Source organism: Clupea harengus, chromosome 2, assembly GCF_900700415.2.
Source record: "Clupea harengus chromosome 2, Ch_v2.0.2, whole genome shotgun sequence".
Taxonomy (NCBI): domain Eukaryota; kingdom Metazoa; phylum Chordata; class Actinopteri; order Clupeiformes; family Clupeidae; genus Clupea; species Clupea harengus.
In genome coordinates, this window is record NC_045153.1 from 32,003,409 (window position 1) to 32,028,990 (window position 25,582).

Sequence of the window (25,582 nt, forward strand, 5' to 3'; positions counted from 1 at the left end):
GCTAGAGGGCAGTGCTGATTGCAGCCGTCTTCTCTGTCAAATAGGGAGCAGTCTGGTCTTCCAGATGCACAGGCAGACATTATTTTTCTTTTTATATTTTAGGTTTTCTGTAGGGTTCTATAACTCTCAGTTAGTTATACGTCCTTAAAATGCACGGAGGAACTCAACAGAGTCCACACATCAGAGACAGTGATTCACCAGTGAATTATTCAGAAACATCATGTCAACCCCTTGACCTTCCACTCTAGTTGAATATCCTGAATACATTTTGATTTGTGCTGAATACCAGAAGCTCAGTGCAGCTACTTGACAGAGAGGATTTCACGGTTAATACTTTATAGAGCGCCGGTGGGGAAGACAAGTACATGTCATATTTGAACGTGTAGTCATGCATAGACATGCCACTTGGTTTTTAAATCTGCTAGCGTGGCATAGCCATTGTCAGTGATGCTTGCCCCAAGGATACGTTTTGAAATAGCTTTCTTTCAGGTAAAGAAGGCGTTTGTTTACTGCACATATCTGATTTCATTAGTCCTCAACATATCAATACAATATAGAATTATTGCCTTGATGATTTTTGATAAGATGTTATTTAGTGCTTTCTGACCGTGTTTCCTTATGAAGGTTAAATTATTTAGAAGATTAATGTCTATTAAGTGTAGTGTTTTGAAAGAACAGTACATCTGAACTAGAAATGCATTTCCACAAGAAAGTGTGAATTCTAGCAGAGGGTTGGTAACCCTTGCCTAGCAAAGGACAGATTGTACAGCCCTTATGCTGATTATTATTATTATTATTATTATTATTATTATTATATAAACATGTGGGCATACAGCACACAGTAGGCTTTATGATTAATAACAGTATTCAAAATGAGTTGACAATCTTCGTCTGTTGTGAGCCATAAGGCACATAACTTAGATCAAGGCAAATTTTATTATCTGTCTGTTGTTCAAGGTCTAAAGTGTTACAATATTCTACCCATCCTCAGTACTATACGTGTAAAGCATGTCAATGATATTACATTACTTTGAAATCCTCACAGTCAATGTCACTGAGTCTGCTGGTACAATGTCACTGAGTCTGCTGGTACAATGTCACTGAGTCTGCTGGTACAATGGGTGAGAATGAAGGTACGGACAAATAATCTTGAGAAAGAGGCTGGGTTTGAATGGAGAGGTACCTGGAGTACCTGATCTTTTGTTGTTGTTTTGCTCCTCATTAGTAGATGAGAAGGCTATCTGGACATTTGATCATATACGTGTGTCACTACTGCTGAGGCTAAACTAGCACAGACATTTTCTAAACAGAAACTTAGAGCTCCACTAATTTATGTTTAAATGTAAATGACCATAATTAGAAGGGAAGAGAGCATATGGTAGCGCTGTAGCTCACTGACTCTGTCAATCAAGCCCTTTTAGCAAAGGAAAACATGCCTCTACAGATGGCTGTGAGAGATATGTGGCTTCATCATCTCACAAAATGCACCACTTCTGGTGTACAGTCACAAAGTGTACAATCAATTTGTCCTGTAGCAGTGCACAAATATAGGAATGGACAAGTGACTTTAGTCAACATTCATGAATATGTCTTGTCTGAATATGTGTAATGTTTGTCAGCTAATGAGTATTGGGTGTATTGACCTTTCAGGGAGATTAACATGTTGTAGGCCATCTATCCCTGATTTAAATTCAGCTGTGCTACATGAACTTTCTTCTCACGTCTCTCTCTCTCTCTCCCTCCCTCTCGCTCATTCTCTCTCTTAGCCTCCCTCTGTTGCTTGCCCAAGCCCCATCATATTTAGAGACGGTTCTTGTGAAGCCGTGTTTGAAAACAGGGTATCCACACAAGAATTACTTGGTGTGGTCATCCACCACACAAAAGCACACAGGTAGATGGCCATTTTAGTATATAAAAACTCTCCTCTGTCAGTTTTTGCGCAATATTTGAGGTAATCCAACCACACTATGGAAGTATCCTGCTAGTCTGACACTGATTCATTCTAATACGCTGTTGTCTTATTTCTTTATCAACATAAAGAGGCGTGCTTAATTTAAGTAATTTCCTCTCTTTTGTTAATGCTGGGGCTTACACAGGGATTCCGCAATGTAACGTTTCAGAGCTTTCAGCCAGGGAGACAGACAGACAAACAGAGAGAAGAAGGGAGAGGAAGTGAGAGTGTCACGGCCGGCGAGGCCAGGGATGGAATGCTTTGGACCCGAAAGCAGAATCCAATACATTTGTTGTGAGAAAAGTTGAAGATACAATACAATACAAGGCGCAGAACTCTGAGGTCAAAACTAGTCCTGTGATTGTTACACTGTGACTGCTTTGTTTTGTGTAACAATCACAGCACTCTTTTTGACCGCAGAGCAGGCAGAATCCACAGAGTGAGGGCAGGCCAGTGGTCAGAACACACTTACTGGGCAACAGGGGCAAAGACAAAAACTCACTAGTCAGGCAGGCCGAGTTCAGGAAGCTACACAGAATCCAAAGGAACGGGCAAAATCATAATCCTGAGATAACAATCAAAAGTCACTTGCAGAAAATCGTACAAAGTGTGAAAACATGACCAAGGCTTTGACACTCAAGGCAAGATAATCTAGCAATAAGTATAGCTCTTGGCTGGGCTTAAATGCTGTAGCTGATGAGGTGCAAACAGGAACGCTGGCGGTAGATACAGCAACCTCTCCAGCAACCTGTCAGTCAGCCAGGAAACCAGGAAGCTCATGGACTAGGGTGGAACACAGAGTGGGCAAACAGGGGACGAGACACAAGCATGACAGGGAGGAAACAAGGACACGGAGGAAACAAGGACTGAGATCAATCAATCAATCAATTCAATTTTATATAGCGCTTCTCTATATACCCGAAGTCGCTTTACAGAGTCCAGAGTCCAGTAGTCATACCGGTGGTGGTAAGCTACCTCAGTAGCCACAGCTGCCCTGGGGCAGACTGACAGAAGCGTGGCTGCCAACCACCACCAACATTCATTCATATTCATACGATGCAATGCATGTCTTTATGATGGTGGGGGAAACCGGAGTACCCGGAGTAAACCCACGTAGGCACGGGGAGAACATGCAAACTCCACACAGAAAGGACCTGGAACGACCTGGAAGCGAACCCAGGGCCTTCTTGCTGTGAGGCGACAGTGCTAACCACTGAGCCACCGTGCTGCCCATCTGTGAGATCTGGAGGTACTGGGCAGGATGGTGACAGAGGGAGAGGGAGACAAACATGAGCCCCACCCCCAGCACACACATACACCATGGGAACAGTGGTGCAGTGCTCTGTAAACACAGCCAGCATCCCCCAGCCCTCACTGACCACTCTCACTGACCACTCTCACTGACCACTCTCACCGCCTTCCTGGAGCTGTACCAGAGTAGACAGGACTGGATCCCTAATTGCTTGCTCCACAGAGAGGCGAGATGTACTCCGTCAAACTGTCAGACTGTGAGAATCATAAGCCTGCACAGCTGCATGAGCCATTCATATATTCATAACAATTGCACCAAAACAAGATATCACTCAATGCACAAGCATTCTAATGGATTGAATATGATTAAATAATGATCCTTTGTGCATTGTGTTCCCTGGTGTTAACGGCAGGAGGTGTTTGATGAAGGTGATTCTGCAGTATTGACACTCTGCACGGGGGGCGGTTTTGTATGAAAGTATTATTGACAGCCCATAGCTATGCTGAGTTATGCCTTATTTAATTTGATTTGATCTTTGCAGATCACTGATACATTTCCATCTTTTGCTGTATGCTTATCTATAAGGAAAGAATGGCCTAAATGTTTTCTCTGTTTACTGGAGGTAATTCTATTCCATGCTGTTTCCCAAAGGATGACAGAGCCCCTCTCTAAATATTCATGGCTCAGGTTTGCAGGCTGCGTGTGAAATACGGCACAGTGCTAACTGTGTATGTATGTTACAGGATGAAAGAGAGAGAGAGAGAGAGGGAGAGAGAGAGAGAAAGAGAGAGAGAAAGAGAGAGAGAGAGGGAGAGAGAGAGAGAGAGAGAGAGAGAGAGTAATGTGAGCTCGCTAGGGTGTTTTAAATGCAGGGCACTCATGGCTGGAAGAATGTTACAGCTCTCTCCCACCATCTGGTCATTTTCACTGTGACTCAGAGCTATCAACTCCTAACACGCTGCAGGCCACACAAACACACACACGCACACACACACGCACACACACACGCGCACGCACACGCACACACACAGACACGCACACACAGACATGCACACGCACACGCACACGCACACGCACACGCACACGCACACACACACGCACACGCACACACACACGCGCACACACACACACGCACACACACACACACACACGCACAGAGAAAGCGAGAGAGACCTCCCTCACAGTCTCACGAACAGTACTTATATCCTGCAGTAGTCAAACACTGTCCATGTTAAATATTCCTTATTACCTTCTCATCTCTTAATTCAAAATTCAAAGGACCGGTTAGGAACTGAATTTAGAAATGTATAGATTATGGATCAGCATTTGTGTTTATTTGTATTTATGGGTGTGTTCAGGTGAATGTTTATTTGTATTTATGGGTGTGTCCAGGTGAATGTGTTTGTGGCTGTGCTCAGGTGAATGTATCTGGCATATAGTACCACCCAAACATTTCGACTCATTTGATGATATTTCTGTTTTTCCATATATTGATTACATTTGGATGTATGACATTTTAAATTAGTTTCTATTTGTTCAAGACATCATGAGACAAGATGATAGGGAGACATATAGCTGTATGTCAACCCTCACACCTTGAATAGCAAAATGACGTTGATTATATGTGGATGGTCAGTAAGGAGCTTAACTTAGAGTAATGGCCATGTCAGATTCAGTTCATAATGGCCTAGTTTGTAGTGTAATGTTCGTTAAAGTAAATATGCAATTTGCTCTTCTTTAATGTAGATCATTTACAGTATATTAGATTTATAGATATTCTATCTCCAATAGAATACCATGTTAGGGTCATTCACCAACTCGCAAAGTTCCTGAATTAGATAAATATCAAGTTTAAACATCAGAGACCAATTAGACTAAGGTTTTGTTCATTTTAAATTGACCAATCAGCTTGTGACACAACCCAGCAAGACCGAGGCAGAGACAAAAAGCAATTAACCAAATCAATACCAGCAGGGAGGGATACCATGTTGGTTACAAGCAGTAGGCATTGCATGACAAGAAATCAATTAAATAACATAATTTCAATTCATGACCATGATGGCCCAGGGCGTCATACAAGGTAGAACTGCCACTGTTCATGACAATCTATAAGATTATAACTGCCACTTTTCCTGACAATCTATAAGATTATAACTGCCACTTTTCATGACAATCTATACGATTGTAACAAACTAGGGAAATCCCTTAGGAGAAACTCATTCATTCTACTTGGGTACAAGCTTTAGGAAAGCCCAAATGTTTCTTGCTCTTTCCTTAGGAGGTGAGATGTTCCTTAGGAGGTGAAGATGTTCCACCAAGATTTACAATATTTGAAGGACATACTATATTCTGAATCACATTTCTTGTCCCACATGTTATGAAACTGAATGCTAGTATTACCAAGTACAGATCGTTTTGTAAACATTACAGTGGGTAATATTTTGGGATACTCTAGGTGCTTCAGACACATCTTCAGACACAATTTTGCACCAGTACATTTACTACACATTGGCTGTCTTGTGGGATAGATAACTAGACAAGAAATTGCATAGTTGTAATGGGGACACATCTTATGTGAATTCTACATTGACACAGACACATTCTCATACCTCAGGTGTAAGAACACACTCCAGAGAACACGCCTCTACTTCCTGTTGAACTCATACCTCAGGTGTAAGAACACACTCCAGAGAACACGCCTCTTCTTCTTCCTCTTGAACTCATACCTCACGTGTAAGAACACTCCACAGAACACGCCTCTACTTCCTGTTGAACTCAACTCATACCTCAGGTGTAAGAACACACTCCAGAGAACACGCCTCTACTTCTTCCTGTTGAACTCAACTCATACCTCAGGTGTAAGAACACACTCCAGAGAACACGCCTCTACTTCTTCCTGTTGAACTCAACTCATACCTCAGGTGTAAGAACACACTCCAGAGAACACGCCTCTACTTCTTCCTGTTGAACTCAACTCATACCTCAGGTGTAACACACTCCAGAGAACACGCCTCTTCTTCCTCTTGAACTCAACTCATCCCTCAGGTGTAAGAACACACTCCAGAGAACACGCCTCTTCTTCCTCTGGAACTCATCCCTCAGGTGTAAGAACACACTCCAGAGAACACGCCTCTTCTTCCTCTTGAACTCATCCCTCAGGTGTAAGAACACACTCCAGAGAACACGCCTCTTCTTCCTCTTGAACTCATCCCTCAGGTGTAAGAACACACTCCAGAGAACACGCCTCTTCTTCCTCTTGAACTCATACCTCAGGTCACGTGTAAGAACACACTCCAGAGAACACGCCTCTTCTTCCTCTTGAACTCATACCTCAGGTGTAAGAACACACTCCAGAGAACACGCCTCTTCTTCCTCTTGAACTCATACCTCAGGTGTAAGAACACACTCCAGAGAACACGCCTCTTCTTCCTCTTGAACTCATACCTCAGGTGTAAGAACACACTCCAGAGAACACGCCTCTTCTTCCTCTTGAACTCATACCTCAGGTGTAAGAACACACACTCCAGAGAACACGCCTCTTCTTCCTCTTGAACTCATACCTCAGGTCACGTGTAAGAACACACTCCAGAGAACACGCCTCTTCTTCCTGTTGAACTCATTTGGCATATGCTGTTCACCGCCATGGGGAGTGGTAAACAAATGTGAGCTTTTGGATGGGTGCTTGAACTATGAGATAGGAATGTATGCCACTGCCTAGCACTCTTTATGGCAACAGTGCTCTGTGCCCATCCTACAGCACAGCAGAGCAGAGCAGAGCCGAGCAGGTGTGGAGAGACAGGCCTAACAGATGGATGAAACAGATAGATGAGCATGGGGGGGGGGGGGAGGGCACTGAGAGGCTGGCAAGATCTCCCATGGGGGAGGCCAAGACAAAAACACATTCAGGCATTGGCTTGCTGAATATATGCGCTACACAGACCCGTTCATAGAGGAAGGGAATAAAGAGAGGGACTGAAGCAAGAGGTGGAGCAGAAAAGAGAAAGGCAAAGAGAAATTGAGAGAGAATGTAAGGGAGAAATGGTAATGAAGAGAAGTGAGGAAGATGAAGAGAGGAAGAGAGTGATAACAAAAGAGGGGAAGACCTGTAGGATGAACCTTGGCCCATGTTGTGCGTTTTATTCTGAAGAATGAGTGCTGAAGCTGAGGTAGCAGCTATCTGTTGTGCTGGGCTTTGTGTTCGGTGTCTCCGCACACAATTGCCTGCATTTGTCTTCATTACCCAGCGAGAGGAGTTGTGCTCTGACAGAGGACCCTGAATGCCACCATCACCAGCCTGCCAGCACACACACACACACACACACACACACACTGTGCAATCAGGCTGATTCGAATAGAAAACGTCCTCTGTAGCCTTGTCTTCATAATAACCAGATTTTTGACACAAAAATACATACTTATGAAACCAACTTATGGAACCTCACTCTGTTCAGCTTAATGAGAGACACTGAACAAAAGTATGGAAAATGTTTGGTCCCATCATTTATGAACTGAAATAGCAATTCATTGTTGAGCATTCATGGCACGTGGCATGGCCCATTGATATATGAAACGTTAGATACTAGAGAGATCATTTTGTGCATTCAGTGATTCAGCCCGACCCATAGGAGATGTGTTCCATGGTCAATGGTTGTATATACTGTATATGCACAATAGTTGGATTGTGTGCTGATGAAAAGTGTATTACCCCCCTGTACAATTGTCAGACTCCACCTCTGGTAAAATTGGGGTCCCCAACCATTTAGCTCTTCAACAGCAACATCAAAAAACAACTTTAATGCAAATTCAAAGAAATTCACTTCATGGTTCGTTAGAGGGGGGTGAATTAATGCGGCTAAGGTTTATGGAAATGTTTTTTTTTTGCATCAAATCACATTTGTGGAGATTTTATTACATATTTCCTTTTAATTTGCCCTGACGACCTCACATTTCGAACACACAGCTTTACACAACTCCTCCCATGGTTAGGAGTGTCCATTTCTAATTTGCATAATACACATGGAAACATTACATTTCTTTTTGCAGATTTTTCATAAAAGCGCTTAAAATATTCAAATGATTTTGAGCTTAACAGCCAATCAAATGAATCCCCTCCCTTTCGTGCTCCTGAAGCAATGCAATGATTGGCTGGATTTTTGTATTGCTCAGTCCGAGCCACTCCGTTTGTTTCCCACTCCCAGTGTCAGGACCAGGGCTGGACGGCCATCTGTCATACTGGGCCAGCGCAGCTTTTGGGCTGTTTTTATTAATTACATTTTTCACTGCAGACTGCAAGCAGAGTGGCCCATTGATTGTTTCTTAACTGACACTGGCAAGACCAATCACATGTTACAAGGCCCTCAAACAGTTGTCTCAGTTTTGAAATATATGAAAAATAGTGTGACAAAATGGATAAGCGAAGCGCAAAAGAAATTGCAGGCAAAACAAGATAGACTCTGCTGCCGAATGTGCCTATTTGACCTTCAGCAGCAGCAACACAAGCCATAGATGATAGTGCACGGTGAGGAGTTAGAAGCTAATTTGAATAACATAAAAAATAGCTAGCAGTTGTTGATGCTTTGTTCATTTATTTATTAGGCTATTGCATGTTAGTGCACTTGTTTCATCTTCTTCTGGGACCTAAAATTGTGTCTGGGACCTGTGTTCATCTCTTTTAACACCTCACACACTGCATTGGTGTGCTCTTTAGAAAATCATCTCTTTTAACACCTCACCCTACGACATTGATGTGCTCTTTACAATATCATCTCTTTTAACACCTCACCCCACTGCATTGGTGTGCTCTTTAGAAAATCATCTCTTTTAACACCTCACCCCACTGCATTGGTGTGCTCTTTAGAAAATCATCTCTTTTAACACCTCACCCTAATACATTGGTGTGCTCTTTAGAAAATCTCAACATGACCACAACAAGCATTCGACTTTATTTAACCTCAGTTCAAGATTCCAATTCGAACCAACAATGGCCCCCCATTTTAAGTCGTCCCCCCAACAATACTTCCAACAAAAACTATTTAATTCCATATCCATTACCAATGTGGTATTATCCTTGACCTACGGTATGTTAATACTTCATTTTCTGTCACCTAATGTCTTGATATTTGAGCTCAATAGCCAATCAAATACACTCCTCTCTTCTGTGCTCATTAAGCAATGTTGTTGATTGATTGACTGTATGAATAGTGTATGGCTCAGTCCAAGCCATTTTGTTTGTTTACCATTTAAAGAGCAAGAAGTGTGCAGGAAGAGTGCATACACGCATGGTCACCTTTAATGCTAACTAGCACAAATGATGTATCTTCCTTGCTCTTGCCTGGAGAGCAAAAGGGCTTTGCATATGTATAAGACATTTGAACACTCACTGTGGTTCACAGTGGTCTTTCCCTGATTGAACTGTCAGTACCTTTCAGTCCCTCCATCTGTCGTGGTAACAGCATATTCAACTCCAATGGAGTTTGACACAGTCTGTTTTGGTGTACAAAGGGTCAACTTAGTTTTTTACATATTTCTTCCATATTATAATTTTTTTCCAACTGCACAACATTTTTACATGTGGAGCAATTTTGGCTCATTTTCTCAAAACTCTATACTCAAAACCACAAACACAAACACAAAACTCTATACTCAAAACCACAAACACAAACTCAAAACTCTATACTCAAAACCACAAACACAAAACTCTATACTCAAAACCACAAACACAAAATGCAAAACATTTTTCTCTCTTTCCACATGTCATCATATGAATAGATCTTTCTACCAACCAACAATACACTAATGTGCTCAACACAAAACACTACTTTGAATATCTTAAGTAGGATTATGCCTCTTGCATTATCAGTTACATTGTAGCCGGTTGTAAAGGGTTGTTACAGTAATATATATCTACTCAAATATATCTATATCAAATATATATGTTTTGTACACAACAGGCACATTTTTTTGAAAACTCTAAACACAAAAAGACAAAAACAAATGTAAAATGTAAGAAAAAAGAAATGAGGCCACATCCTACATCCTATTTTGGTCACATTTTGGTTTACATCACAAGCCATGTTGTCCCTGGCTGAACAGCGGGGAGAGATTCTTCTGGAGTGACAGATCCATCCGGCGGAAGCCCCCACACACGCATCCTCCATTGCCTGGAGAAGAGGCACGCGCGTGGGGGGATGGCAGTCATTCACCTTCCATCGCCATGACAAAAACAAATCTTCAATTGGGTTTAGGGATGGGGAATATGTGGGGAGGTATAGAACAATACATTGTGGGTGGTTGATGAACAGTGCTGCTATGTAAATCCACAGTATAGTCCTTACACACATACTGTACTCATAGTGCTACTCTTTAGCTTTCCCTGAGCCAAGGTCAAATCAGTCTTTCCAGGATTTTGCATTACTTTTTTTTTAAAGATTTTTTGCAATCAAAAAAGACATTTTGCAATGTTTGTCTCTCTTTAAACTCCACTTCCACTCCACATATACTAGAAAAGGGCGTAATATGACCTCCACACAAAGTGAGAGAATGAGCATGGACGGATTATGAAATCAAGGGCCCCTGGGCATGAAAGCTTCCTGGGCCCTCCAAGTCCCGGATACACGCACAGCAAGAAGCAACTCACAGTCCAACCACCCTGTGCTTACATGACATATTTAATACCGGTAGATTGCCTACAGGAATCACACCACATCAGCACATGATGCAGTGCGCTATGTTAATGTATTGCCAACAAATAGCACATTAATGGACAAAATAATAAGACACCTGTATAGCCCATCATACAGGATATACCAGACTAATACCACAGGCAGTAACTGGGTCTGTTCTTCTTGTTGCTCGCTCGACATGCCTTGCCACTGACCCAGCCTGACCTTTCGCAGGCTTGCTTAACTAGTTGGTGTTCTGAGCTGAACAACAGCCCTCAACAGACACGCTAACCGCTTTTCCTTTGTTCGAGACTTTACCATAGCTCCTATTTTAGCCAGGTCCCTTACATTAATGAATCTCTTAGCTCAGGGGACGCTATGGTATTGAAACACAAGCAGATGGTGCGAGAGAGCTTTCAATAATACATGCATGAACACCATCAATATACAATACATTACACCATCCCATACACAATACAGTACAACATGCAATATACAATACAGTACACCATCCAATATACAATACATTACACCATCCAAAATACAATACATTACACCATCCAATATACAATACATTACACCATCCAATATACAATACATTACACCATCAATATACAATACATTACACCATCAATATACAATACAGTACACCGTCCCATACACAATACAGTACACCATCCAATATACAATACATTACACCATCAATATACAATACATTACAACATCAATATACAATACATTACACCATCCAAAATACAATACAGTACACCATCAATATACAATACATTACACCATCAATATACAATACAGTACACCATCCAATATACAATCTACATCTGTAGGATTCGCATGCTTTATTTTGTATGAGGCTACCTCTACACACTGTGTATACAGACTTAATAAATGCAATGGTGCAAAAGTAGGATACTCAAGCAGTTGGCCCACTACTTGAGGCAAGGATCTCTCCAGACAATCATCTCCCTCTCTCAGCAGATTCTGCATACATTGCCCCCAATGCAGAGTTTCCACAGGGGCATTTCTGACATGTTTCATTCACAGTCCCAGTAGTGTCAGACTCTGCGCTCAGACATGTTGACAGCTCCTCTCCGTAAACACCCTCTACATCTCCACAGGCACTGTGATGACAGTACTGCACCTCCCTTCTCCAATCTCTGTTCTACAGCGCGTAACCCAGGAAGTACAGAATTCTCATTCCATCCCCTTGAGCGGCACACAGTCCGGCACCTCCCAGACTCGGTTTAAGACTGTGCTCCACAAGCTCTCCGCAAAGTTTCCAGTCGTTTCTGAATAGCATTATACCTCCCATCTCCTGGAGAATATAGCTTAAGGTCTCACCGTCACCATACACATGCTCCCAGGTTAGAAGGCTGGCATCAGGCTCTTGGGTCCTGCTCTCCGTGGCCGGACGTTTCTTAGGGGCATCGATTATTCCGTCTCCAACCGGTATGGATGATCTGGGCATGCTACTTAGTATTTTTGTTAAATGTGAGTTTCTCTTTTTTATTCAAAAAAATCTCAAAATCCTTTCTATTTTGGCCGAGAGAGGGGGGTGGGGGGTGGAGGGAAGGGGGGCTGACATACACACACACACACACACACACACACATACGAAACATATGTTTTCTCTACACCTCACGACCCCCCACACCGTTTCCTGACAAGATGTGCTGATACACCAGAACAACAACCCTCCACTTGCCTGGTGTGTGTGAACCTATGGCCTAGGGCCATGAATCTCTTATTGGTATGAGTCTGTAATTGGTATGAATATCTGATTGGTATGAATCTCTGATTGGTAAGAATATCTGATTGGTATGAATATCTGATTGGTATGAATCTCTGATTGGTATGAGTCTCTTATTGGTATGAATCTCTGATTGGTATGAGTCTCTAATTGGTATGAATCTCTGATTGGTATGAGTCTCTGATTGGCTACCTTTAATGAATTTACCCCAAAATGTCTTAAAAAACCCTTCACAAAATAACCCTCACACCTTGCAGTACCACAGCTTCCCCACACCAAAGAACTGTCCTTATTCTACATCAGTCAAGTCTGATTACAGGACAGGACTGTTGTTTGGAATTAAGGGGGAAAAGGCTTCATATATCCAAGAGGAACATCATTTGATTCTAGCATGTGTGACACATCCTCAGCTCCACTCCTCCACATATGCGTCCTTGTCCCCTCTTTTGAGTGTAGTTTACTCCTACAGTCTTTTTGAATGCAGTATCCCAGAAGATGGCGGCACACTGGGCTCTGATGATGGCATTACAGGCATGCTCATCATGGATGCAAGAAGATGTGGTTTCCAGTCTGCTGGCTTGTGTTAAAGCTGCTGAATACTGAACAGTCTTCACAGCTCTTGTCTTTATTACCTTCCAGCCATCTCTACCTCTACACACACACACACACACATATTCCCTCCTCTGCAGAACTCTTGTTCTTCTGGAGCACTGCATTTGGAATTCAGGACTGAACACTTAAGTGTGACTGGCATCCAGGCTTCCCATTATAAGATGACTGAGCTATGCTTGTCTGTAATGGGAGGTCTGACTATCTCATATATAAAAGCCAGAGATCTAAAACGCTGCATTAGATTAGGAGTGGATTGGGCACAGGGCTGGATTCTTTCCCCCACTTTTTTGTTGTCGCAATTGACGACTTATTACAGTATGTTATGTTAAATGCTAGGATTAGCTTGTAAAGGCTATAACCTTCATGTCTATTCATTTTAATTTTTTTTCAAAAATCAGCAGAATCTTTTTTCCCTCCAGTATGACAGCAGTGTGATAAAGATTGTCTCTTCTCTTTGTCTAAAGTGCCGCCATCAGTCTAAATGTGACATACGAGTGGAGAATTGAAAGTGCATTGCGTGTCTCAATCTCCACTGTATGCCCCCCCCCTCTCCTAGTGAAGAGTCTGGTGTTTAATGGTGCCTTTCTAAAGGCATTACTGGAACAATTTGCTCCAAGCAGAGACTGATATTGTGGTCATGACCTCCCAGTTCTTTGATGGGTGGTGCTGCTCGCCTCAGAGTAGCTCCCTCCTGCCTGTGAGTCCTGTGCTAGTCAGAATAGCTCCCTCCTGCCTGTGAGTCCTGTGCTAGTCAGACGGGAGCTCCTGAAACCACACAAATGACAACCAAATTACGTCATAAAACAAGCAAGGTCAAAAAGATGAGCCTTGGATACATTTAATACTTTCTCAGTTATGCATGGGTAATGTTTTGGGATATACAGTATGTAGGATCTCAAGCTTCTGCCATCTCATATTGTTAGCACAATGATGCACACACACTGTTCGGTGGCGAACTGTAAATGTGCAAGAGTGAGAAAGAGTGAGAAAGAGATAGTGATAGTGGTTCAGGAGTGGTGTGGAGTCGTTCAGCAATCGGGAGGTTGCTAGTTCGATCTCGACTCCTCCTCACCAAGTGTCCTTGAGCAAGACACTGAAACCCCCGCTCCTGATGTGCAAGTCGGCACCCTAGATAGTAGCCTCTGCCATTGGTGTGTGAATGCTCTATGAGAAGAAAAGCGTTATATAAATGCAGTCCATTTACCATTCAAATAGTAAATTAGACATTTTCCAACCAGTCACCTCATCTCCTCTTTTGGCAGAATCCATACAGTTATAATGAACACTTAGCAATGCTGTTTTATTTCCTAACCTACTTCACTGCTTCCTAAGCACCTTCTATCCATCAATATAGTTTTTGTGTATAGATACGAAAATAGAGACCAACCCAGCATAAATATTTGGAACTTCATCCTGACCTGAATATAATTTGAATTATTTATTTAAATGACAGTAAATTCAAAGCCATTCATTTATTCACATTGGTGATTTATATATGAATGTTTCTTTCCATTATTGAAATTCCTAAGATTAATAATTGGGGTTTTAGAACTTGAGAGTGAAAATCATATAGAAGGCTTATACTATAAGGCTTGCTAGGCCATTTTATCACATTCCAGTTCCAAATGTAATGGGCATCACACGTGTCTGAATAGGATGCCATCCTTTAATGATTTAGATATGTCAATTGTGTTACTAAATAATAAAGGTTACACACTTTACAGGGTAAATATTGCATGGCACATGAAAGTGAGATAAATTTACATTTACATTTAGTCATTTAGCAGACGCTTTTGTCCAAAGCGACGTACAAGGGAGAGAACAGTCAAGCTAAGAGCAATAAAAAGCATGGTGTAACAATAAATACTACTTTACATGAGAATTAGAAAACAACGACCTAGAAAAAAGGAAAAAGAAGTGCAGGAATGTAACTGCTGAAGTGCAAGTTAAGCGCTAGTCAGGTGCCAGTTAGGAAGGGAGGTGCTCTCTGAAGAGTTGGGTCTTCAAATGCTTCTTGAGGGTAGAGAGGGACGCCCCTGCTCTGGTAGTACTAGGCAGTTCGTTCCACCAACGTGGAACTACAAATGAGAATAGTCTGGATTGCCGTGCTTGCACAGACGGCAGTGCCAAATGACGCTCACTAGACGAGCGCAGCCTCCTGGGTGTAACATTTGGCTCTTTGTATCTGTAGTTGAACTGCGATAGGTTCAGCCCTGGGCTCTGTAAAGCGCCTAGAGACTAGTTGATTGTTTTGGCGCTATATAAATGAAATTGAATTGAATTGAATTGAATTGAAAGTATTGTAGTAGACATTAGTGAAGGAGAGGTCCTCCTGCATGTTTGGAGATGCAGTGCTGTTTCAGAGAGCTGGGTTGCCGTGGTTGCCATATATTTGATGCCACAGATATCTCGTCTCCACTCCACACACAATTACACTGACACAATCACTCCCCCTCCCCCCCCCACACACACACACATAGGAGGGGAATACAACAACATATCTCTTCTTCTACCGACTGGATTTCTCATTGAGAGGCAGCATTATCTGTTGTGTGAATAAAGAAGGCAGTCACCTCAGTCACTGTGTAGATATTCTGTTTATTTTTCAGCTGATGCAATCATTACGATTGGCATAATAGGCCCATTGGTACATCACAGGAGAAATGCTTCCAGCATGCTGAGTTGCATAAACAGTTTTAGATTCCTATCTAAGGGCATTCAATAGGCAACTATTCACTTTTTGTACAACGAAGTAGATTCAAGTAAATACATTTTTATTCACAAAGAATACTAATGTGATTATGGCCTTGATGAAAAGACATGGATATGATTCTGACTCAATTAAAAGGAAATGCTGTTCTGAGTAAGTAGATTTCCTCATGTCAAATTTGAATAATGATCATTACTGCTGCATGGTCCAGGCTGCCAACCAGAGGCGTGCCAAGCATACTGATGACAGAGAGTGTGATGCTGTAGTGTAGTGAGCATACTGATGACAGCGAGTGTGATGCTGTAGTGTAGTGAGCATACTGATGACAGAGAGTGTGATGCTGTAGTGTAGTGAGCATACTGATGACAGAGAGTGTGATGCTGTAGTGTAGTGAGCATACTGATGACAGAGAGTGTGATGCTGTAGTGTAGTGAGCATACTGATGACAGAGAGTGTGATGCTGTAGTGTAGTGAGCATACTGATGACAGAGAGTGTGATGCTGTAGTGTAGTGAGCATACTGATGACAGAGAGTGTGATGCTGTAGTGTAGTGAGCATACTGATGACAGAGAGTGTGATGACAGAGAGTGTGATGATGTAGTCCCTATGAGCAAATGCAGAGGGAGGGATGTTTAATCACAGTGTTAGGGTAAGTGAACAGAAAGCATGACATTTTCCCACAAAGCACCCTTTACCAAATTAGGTAGATAAATAATGATTCCATAATACAATATGGCAAGTTGACATTTGTCTGTGTGCTTTATGTTTAAACTGGCAAGTCAGCTGTAGTCAGCAGTAACTTGTTTACCTCAGAGGGTGTGCCGTTTGCAACAGGAGGCGGCAGATGGACTTTGAAGACCTTTATGTCCTTGAGGGTGTAGAGCAGTCTTAATTCACTGTTCATTCCACCAGGAGTCAGCCAATAGCATCTTGACACTCTGTACTTTCTGTTTGCTGCTGGTGGGTGTGCACAATATGTTTTGATCTGTAACCAGTGTAGCCTTTGTTTGATCTGTTACCAGTGTAGCCTTTGTCTCTCTATTGTCCCCTCCCCCCTGCTGCCATGTTTTGTGTCTGTGATTTTACTCCACCAAGAGTGTGTTCTGTGATTTTACTCCACCAAGAGAGTGTGTTCTGAGCTCTTCCCTTGGGCTTGTGTGTCACAGGACTGAGGAGGGCGGTGATGTTTGCCCGTCCCTAGACGCTTGTCCTTGGGGGAGCCTGGACTCTGATAACAGCAGTAGGACACAGACAGACCGACAGACAGACAGACAGACACCACAGACCTGCCATGACCAGCAGTAAGTACCACTCTGCTCTTGTGAGATGCTGCGTAACACACTGAGTACAGCATTCATAGTCCCATAACACACTGCCCTAACACACTGAGTACAGCGTTGATATCAATGTCCCGTAACACACTGAGTACAGCGTTGATATCAATATCCCGTAACGCACTGAGTAGTACAGCATTCATAGTGTCAATGTCCCGTAACACACTGAGAACAGCGTTGATAGTGTCAATGTCCCGTAACACACTGAGAACAGCATTCATAGCGGCAATGTCCCGTAACGCACTGCCGTAACACACTGAGTACAACGTTGATAGTGTCAATGTCCCGTAACACACTGAGAACAGCATTCATAGTGTCAATGTCCCGTAACGCACTGAGAAGTATAATGATAAATGATGTAATGATGATGATGGATAGAATTGTTATTGTGATAGTGTCCCGTAACACACTGAGAACAGCGTTCATATCAATGTCCCGTAACGCACTGCCGTAACACACTGAGTACAGCATTCATAGTGTCAATATCCCGTAACACACTGAGTACAGCATTCATAGTGTCAATATCCCGTAACACACTGAGTACAGCATTCATAGTGTCAATATCCCGTAACACACTGAGTACAGCGTTGATATCAATGTCCCGTAACACACTACAGCGTTGATATCAATGTCCCGTAGCACACTGAAAAGTATAATGATAAATGATGTAATGATGATGATAGATATAATTGTGCACACATTCACATGTGATTAAACTCTGAGCGAAACTGTTTACTATACTGACAATGTAAAATCAGACTAGTTGGAGATTTCATGATCATAATAATGAAATAAGCATCTTTGTTTTTGGTGTCATGTTCTGATTAATATCTGCTGTGTACATGTGATAAACACTGTTTTTCCTCTCATTCTGACCAGAAGCCCAGGCTATGCACTCTGTAACTCTGTGTCTGGGTCTGAAACCCAGCCAAAGCTGCCACATGGCCAACTATATCGTCCAAGAACACCAGTTTTTATCTTTTATCAGGGCCAACTGTGCTCATTACATCATTTATCATTCTACTTATCAGTATGCATTTTAGGTAGTTAACTCGCAAGTTTTAGACCAGGATTACTTACCGCTGCTTTAAGTATATTTTTGTCAGTTTTGTCCTACTAACCTTGTAAACAGATTTGGCTCTGCACTTGACCATTGCTGCGTCTCGTCCTCATCTCCCAACATCTCTGCAGCTGCTCGGCCTCCTTGGACCCCTGCTGCTTTTGTTTCCGACTATTAGTATTATTCTCCGCTAAAGGTGTTTGTGCAGCACAAACCGTAAGGCCAAAATGGGGCAAACTCAATCTCACCTGCTACTCTGTCACAAGAAAGGACAGTCATTGGCCTCAAAGTGGCGCTATAAGGCGAAGACTGACATTTTGCCTCCTATCTCTACAACAGTTTGGCGTAGAATGACAATTCCTGCGGGGGCATCCACATCTATGCTGGATGGTCTTGCGCTCTAAAGCTGTGGCGTTTTCCCTCCATTGGCCAAAACATCCAAAGTGAAAGTAAAACTAACTACTCACACACACACACACTGTGTGCCCGATTCTCACCACGGGTGGTATGCATCAACTCCTCAGCGCCTCAGTCCTATTACATTTGATAGTACAGGTCTCTGTGTGATTTACAGAATGCTTTTGTGTGATCTTAGTGTCATCTCCACCCTACCCCCCACAGTTGCAGATGGGATTGGACACTTAGGGGCAGAGCAAAGGCACCACACTGTCCCTGTAGCAGATCCCGGAGCCTGGGCCACAGCCATGAGCAACCTGGGCATTGTACCCATGGGCCTAACTGGACAGCAGCTAGTATCAGGTAAGCCTCATTCTCTCTCAGAGCAGAGAGCCTTCTTCAATGTACAGCTCCTCTCTCTCATGCCAAGACTCCTGCAGGCACTGATAGTGCAGCTCAGACAGGAACAGTCAAGCTCTCGGCAAAGGAAGGAGATTCTGATGATATTAGAACTAGGGATTGGTGGATGGGAATAACCAGGGCCTTCAGTGGAGGGTGGCTTTGAAGTCAAAGCTTATAGAAACATTACATTGCATCACAGTTTACTGTTCTCTTGTGTTTCTGTTATTCCGCCTTAAACATGAACATGTCGATGCATTTTGGTGACATGCAAATTATATTTTTTTAAACAGAAACATGTTACAAATGAAACCCACTATTTTGCTGGTCAGCTCATGAGTGCAGGCGGGGAGTTTTTGTAATTTATGCCCCCAATTAGATGACAAAAAAAACTGTCTAAGTTGAATTAGAAAGAACATACAATGTAATCTTCCCGATGACTAGGGGAGTCATTGTGGTTTCAATGGGAAACTAATGACCTAACGTGTGCTCATATTGACTATAATGGCTGGCTTGCAGGCTACAGAGCAGGCCAACTCACTAGCTGACAAACAAGCAGAACTAACTTAAGACAGAAAGACAAATGAGACGATATTAAATAAGAAATGTAGTTAATAAGAAAAAAGATAGAACAACAGGGGAGCAAAGCTAAAGAGAAAACACAGGAGATTATGTGTGTGTGTTTGAGAGAGAGAGAGAGCGAGAGAGAGAGAGAGAGAGAGAGAGAGAATGTCAAGCCAAATGTGAATCCTATTATAATTGCCACTATGTCAAAGAAGCTATGGCGGATTGAGGTAAATTAGAGTCAGATTAAAATGTTTGAATAGATTTTAAGTCATGCATAATAATGGGACTGTTAGAAGATGGGATGACTTTCATGTATTCTGGATTGTATACTTGCCATTTTATGCTGGGGATGATTTACAAAATATTGACTGAATATTAAAAGATATTAAAACCGTTATAACCAGATTGATGTAGTTTTACTCACACACAGACACACACACACACACACACACACACACACACACACACACACACACACACACACACACACACACACACACACACACACACACACACACACACACACACACACACACACAAGCACTGATATACACAGCCTAGAGAATAATTTTCCAAAGCAAAGTTACAAGGCAGGTATTGAGATTTCACTGGGCAGTGTGGCCATGACTGCACCTCTTTGGTTTGACTCTGGAAATGTCAAAACATAAACAAATCTGACATCTTCTTTCATGAAATACTATGGTTTAAAATCATTTAGAATACTCTATATATACAGAGTATTGTAGCCACGTTTTTATTTGCAGATGCATGTTTTGCCCAAATGGCTGTAAGATGGTAAATTGTGTTTATTTTCATAGAACCCATTTGCATTTTGTTTGTAAGTCATGTTTAAGAATGTATTATCCTCAGGGATTTGCACAGCACCACAGCAAACACATTACATTCTAAATATAGCGGATATCCAGGCCACTGGAGTTTCTGTTGTCAAAATGGTATTGTGAGATTTAATACATGAACACACAGGCAGATTCTTTTGTTCAGAGTTTATGTAAGCTCACAATGACATGATGAATGGATTTAGAGGACATTTGGGGTGAGCATTAAATAAAGGCCTATGCCACATCATGAACCCAGTCTAAATGACCTACTCATCTAACAATGTAGTGTGTCTTCTCAGTTCTACTTCTAATTTGGTAGCTGTTCAGAGTCAACTGTTAATTCCACTTATTGTGATTTCCACACTGATAATGTGATTAGTCTCCCGTGGTTAAGTAAGTAGCAGAGAAACTAGTGTCAATAATGTGGAAACATTTGAACACTATTCCAGGGAGGAACACAGACTTTTACAGATGGGTGTGAACAGTTCATTAATTGTGGAAAATAATATTTTCCGATCATCCAAGTCAATACTATTAATGGCATTAATCTGATTCTATTTTATTTGAGGACATTGGTATATTCCAGCTGTAGATCCTTACCATTTGTCTGTGAACATGAGGAAAAGTGAGACTGGGATTTATATTTCACAGTAGAAATATAGGTGCTGATTGTTTCTCAAATTAAAACAATCATGGAAACAAACTCAAAATACAAAGGATATCACTGTACCCTGTTGATGTTGTGAATCAAAATACAAAGGATATCACTGTACCCTGTTGATGTTGTGAATCAAAATACAAAGGATATCACTGTACCCTGTTGATGTTGTGAATCAAAATACAAAAGGATATCACTGTATCCTGTTGATGTTGTGAATCAAAATACAAAGGATATCACTGTACCCTGTTGAGGTTGTGAATGATTTTCAATCTGAACCATCTTCTCATTCTCACTACTCATTTGATTACTTCTGCTTAGAAAGGTGCAAAACAGCACCACACAAACAATACACAATGTACAGTACAACTAACTCCATCTGGTGGGATAGCTAATTAATTTGAAATGAACATGAACATTCATGGGTCTTGGCTGACATTCCAGACTTTAAACCACAGCTCACAGGTCACAAGTCCCCATCCAATTTGATTGGGCTTGAAAGAATGGATGAGTGTAATGAAATCGTGATAGAAGTTGTGTTCTAATCTGTGGCAGATTTCTCTTCAGTTTCTTTCAGTGTTTTAAAGTTGCAGTGGTCATCCCACCATATCTCTTTTTCTTTCTTTCTTTCTTTCTTTCTTTCTCGTCCTCCACCCAATCTCTCTATGCTATGCAGCTCCCTTCATGTATCTCTGTAGGGTTCATGAGTTCACCACAGAAGCTTTAATCTGTCTTTGTGATTCTCAGACTCCATCTGTATCCAGGGGTTTGATCCCACCCTAGGCATCATCACCCCTATAAACCCTATGATGGCAGGGATAAGCCTGGTTCCTCCTCCACCGGTGCCTCCAGAACTTCCAATAATCAAAGAGATCATCCACTGCAAGAGCTGCACTCTCTTCCCACAGAACCCTAGTAAGACCTGACGCATGTTGTACATGTATCTGCTAACGCAGACTTCACACTGTTGAGAATTATACAATGTGTGCAATGGACAATGGACAATGACCTGTCATGTAATAAAAACCTTCCTGCTTAGCTCTGTATCTGTGTACCGGCAAAGTCAATAGAAGATAATCCCCCTACCAATGTCAAGATAGTCCTGTATATTGTATTCAATTACCACGACAGCATGCAGTTATAAATCTACACATAAATAATAGTATAGTATAGAGAATATTTGAAAGAAGACCTATTATGCTTTTCTGGATGTACCCTTTCCTTTAGTGTGTTATATAGCTTTGGGGGCATGTCAATGGACTGCACAGTTACAACCCCAGAGCACAAGCCATAGGGAGTAACTCTGAATAGAGATATACAGAGGCAGAAACATATCGTGTGTTTAGAATATTGAAGCATGTAAATCTATTCTAAATGATGAAATGAACATTGAGCATAATATGTCCTCTTTAAATGTGCAAGCTTAGACTGTGAGAAATAATAGTGAGAGCATATTTATGTAGATTCCATGATCCACATGAATATAAATGGGACAAGAACTTTCAGTGCTAGACATACAACATTTGTCCAGCTGTGAGTACCATAATTGCAATTCCAGGTTTGGACTGTTTAAATATCCTTTTTCTCATTCAAATCATTAAAGAATTTGTACCTTCTCAAAGGACTGTGATGGAAATGGGAAAGGACATTTGGGCAGTGATTGGAATGAGCCATTAGACTGCCTGCTTCCTCTCTGTCTCATTCACTCAGCTCACGGTCACCCAATGTGACCAGTAGACAGTGCCCATTACAATCTGTCTGATGCACAACATGATAAGCAGATGGGTCATTATGTCAGGAAGGGCTGCATTCGATTGTCCATTATTATGATCTAATCTCTCCTACATAGAACTAAAACTATTTTAGGCTAAATTACAAGGTTAAAATCTCTCCTCTCATATGATTGCTGCAGATTTGCCCCCACCATCCACCCGAGAAAGACCTCCTGGCTGTAAAACTGTGTTTGTCGGAGGACTTCCAGAGAACGCCAGTGAAGAAATGATTCGGGAGGTTTTTGACCAGTGTGGTGAGATTGTGGCTATCCGAAAGAGCAAAAAGAACTTCTGTCACATCCGCTACAGTGAGGAGTTCATGGTGGACAAAGCACTTTATCTATCTGGTGAGCTAAATGTTTTATTTATCTATCTGGTGAGCTAAATGTTTCGATAACTCTTGGAATGCCTCTGCCACATCAAGTGGAGTTCCTAAGTGGCATTCTATGTAAAGTGAATGGGATGTCTGCATCAAGCTTTGGCATTGTTACGACGCTGCATGCCTGTATATGTAACTGTTCCTTATCTCAACTCTATCTGTGAAATCGGCTTATGGTGTGTGTACTCTTGCATGCCAAGACAGATTAATGATCTACCAAAAAATAAATCCTGTATATTTCATGGACATATTCCAAAACTATGTGAACTAACAGATTAGTCTGACTTAAGTGTTGTGTAAGCATTTTATTTTAAAACACAGACTTTACCAGAAATGGATCTAACTGTGGTTCTTTAAAGCAGTATGTTTGTCTATGATTCCCTTCAGGATATAGAATCCGTATTGGCTCAAGCACAGACAAGAAGGACTCTGGCCGCATACATGTTGACTTTGCTCAGGCGCGCGATGACCTATACGAATGGGAATGTAATCAGAGGTCGCTGGCACGTGAAGAGAGACATAGGCGCAAAATCCAGGAGGATCGCCTAAGACCTCCCTCTCCCCCTCCCATCATGCACTACTCTGAGCACGAGGCAGTCATATTGTCAGAGAGTTTAAAGGGTATGTTCTAATCACCCTACACATTAAGGGCCATCAAATCACAATTTTGCAAAATGCTGATTCATTCCATGCATCACGTAGAAGACATTTCTTGGCAATATCGAGAAACAAAGTGTGTAAAATGCACAATAACATGGGGTAACACCGCTTATTGTTCAGGTCAACTTCATACAGCCAGGAGCATTTTCTATTTTTGAAAACAAAAACAACTTGCCCTATTTTATTTTGTTTGTGAAATGATGAAGTAAGTCATTTTTAAGCAGTTGTTAGCTCTGATCTTCTCAAGCACTGGATGTTAAAAGGCAAGGCACTTTGCCTCTCACCATAGAGTGATATAAACAATTAGTGTACATGGGAAAAGTCTCAACTGCATTCTTTCCAACTTCATATAACTATTCAGACATAAACATCAGTGTAAAAACTCACAGATCATTCTCCAAGTGGGATCTCATGAAGGGCATTCTAATTCTAATTCATCTATGGCTGCACTGATTGACACATTTGAGCTATTAGTCATGTATTAACTTACTTCAAATGTACAGTACCAGTCAAAAGTTTGGACACACCTTTAATTTTTCATTACTTTTATTATTTTCTACATTGTAGATTAATACTGAAGACATTTTAACTACGAAAGAACACATATGGAATGATGTACTAAACAAAAAATCTACCATGTAGAAAATAATAAAAGTAAAGAAAACACTTCTCAAAAAATGAGAAGGTGTGTCCAAACTTTTGACTGGTACTGTATGTCAAATATTTCATTCTTCAGTACTGTGATACCACTTTTGTAAAACATGCATCTATTAAATCTAAGTCTTTTTATTTTTCAAGAGGACAACAATTTCAGTGATGCCACAGCTGTGCTTTTCACATGGGTTGACCGCGGTGAGGTGAACCGGCGCACCGCCAACCAGTTTTACTCCATGATCCAGTCAGCTAACAGCCACGTGCGGCGCCTCATGAGTGAGAAGGCTCAACACGAGGAGGAGTTGGAGCAGGCCAAGGAGCACTTCAAGAACACGCTGCTGGCCATCCTCACACAATGTAAGACCCAGACACCAGCACTCCCTTCACACACGCTAGAACTTCAGTAGCTACCATGTGATTTGGTGCTGCTGTTGCCACGACAACGACTGAGAAGAGTGACTTCAAGATCCGTATTTAGAAACTGACCTGCTGTTTTGCTTTTCAGTAATATCTTGTAAGACACATCCTCAGACACATGTATTACGTCAAATTTCCCCAGACAATCTCAAAACCTACACACTTTACATGGTATTTAGACTATTTGAATGCACATCACTCCACAAAATACACAACACTTGAAATGTTGCAGTGAATGCAATGAGACTAGCTCTATAGGACATTGCAAGTGGCCAGGCAAAGCCTGAGGGTAAGTACAGTGCAATTGGAGTGAGTATGACTGCATACAGGAGTGGAACATCTCAAGTCAGTTTGCAGGTAGGCCACCAAGTGATCATGCGTCTGCCAGGCCTTTTCTTGTACCATGGGTTTGTTTTGGTCAGCTGTACGACAGCAGCGGATTTGTTTCAGCCACAGAATGATGTGAATATTTGATGTTATTATACATTTGGACAGC

At 41.7% G+C, this 25,582-nt stretch overlaps 1 protein-coding gene across 2 annotated transcripts in view; it reads left to right on the forward strand.

The window, feature by feature from the left end:
- enox1 (ecto-NOX disulfide-thiol exchanger 1) overlaps positions 1-25,582 on the forward strand; it is a 51,905-nt gene that overhangs the window by 15,414 nt on the left and 10,909 nt on the right. Inside the window, exons 2-7 of one of the 2 annotated variants that reach the window (XM_031561130.2) lie at positions 17,118-17,252; positions 18,967-19,104; positions 21,952-22,119; positions 23,117-23,323; positions 23,743-23,976; positions 24,814-25,026. In XM_031561130.2, coding sequence (XP_031416990.1) covers positions 17,243-17,252; positions 18,967-19,104; positions 21,952-22,119; positions 23,117-23,323; positions 23,743-23,976; positions 24,814-25,026 — 970 coding nt within the window. In that variant the 5' untranslated portion in view covers positions 17,118-17,242. Of the gene's footprint in view, positions 1-17,117; positions 19,105-21,951; positions 22,120-23,116; positions 23,324-23,742; positions 23,977-24,813; positions 25,027-25,582 lie in introns of both variants that reach the window. The other variant, XM_031561123.2, reaches the window with a different exon arrangement.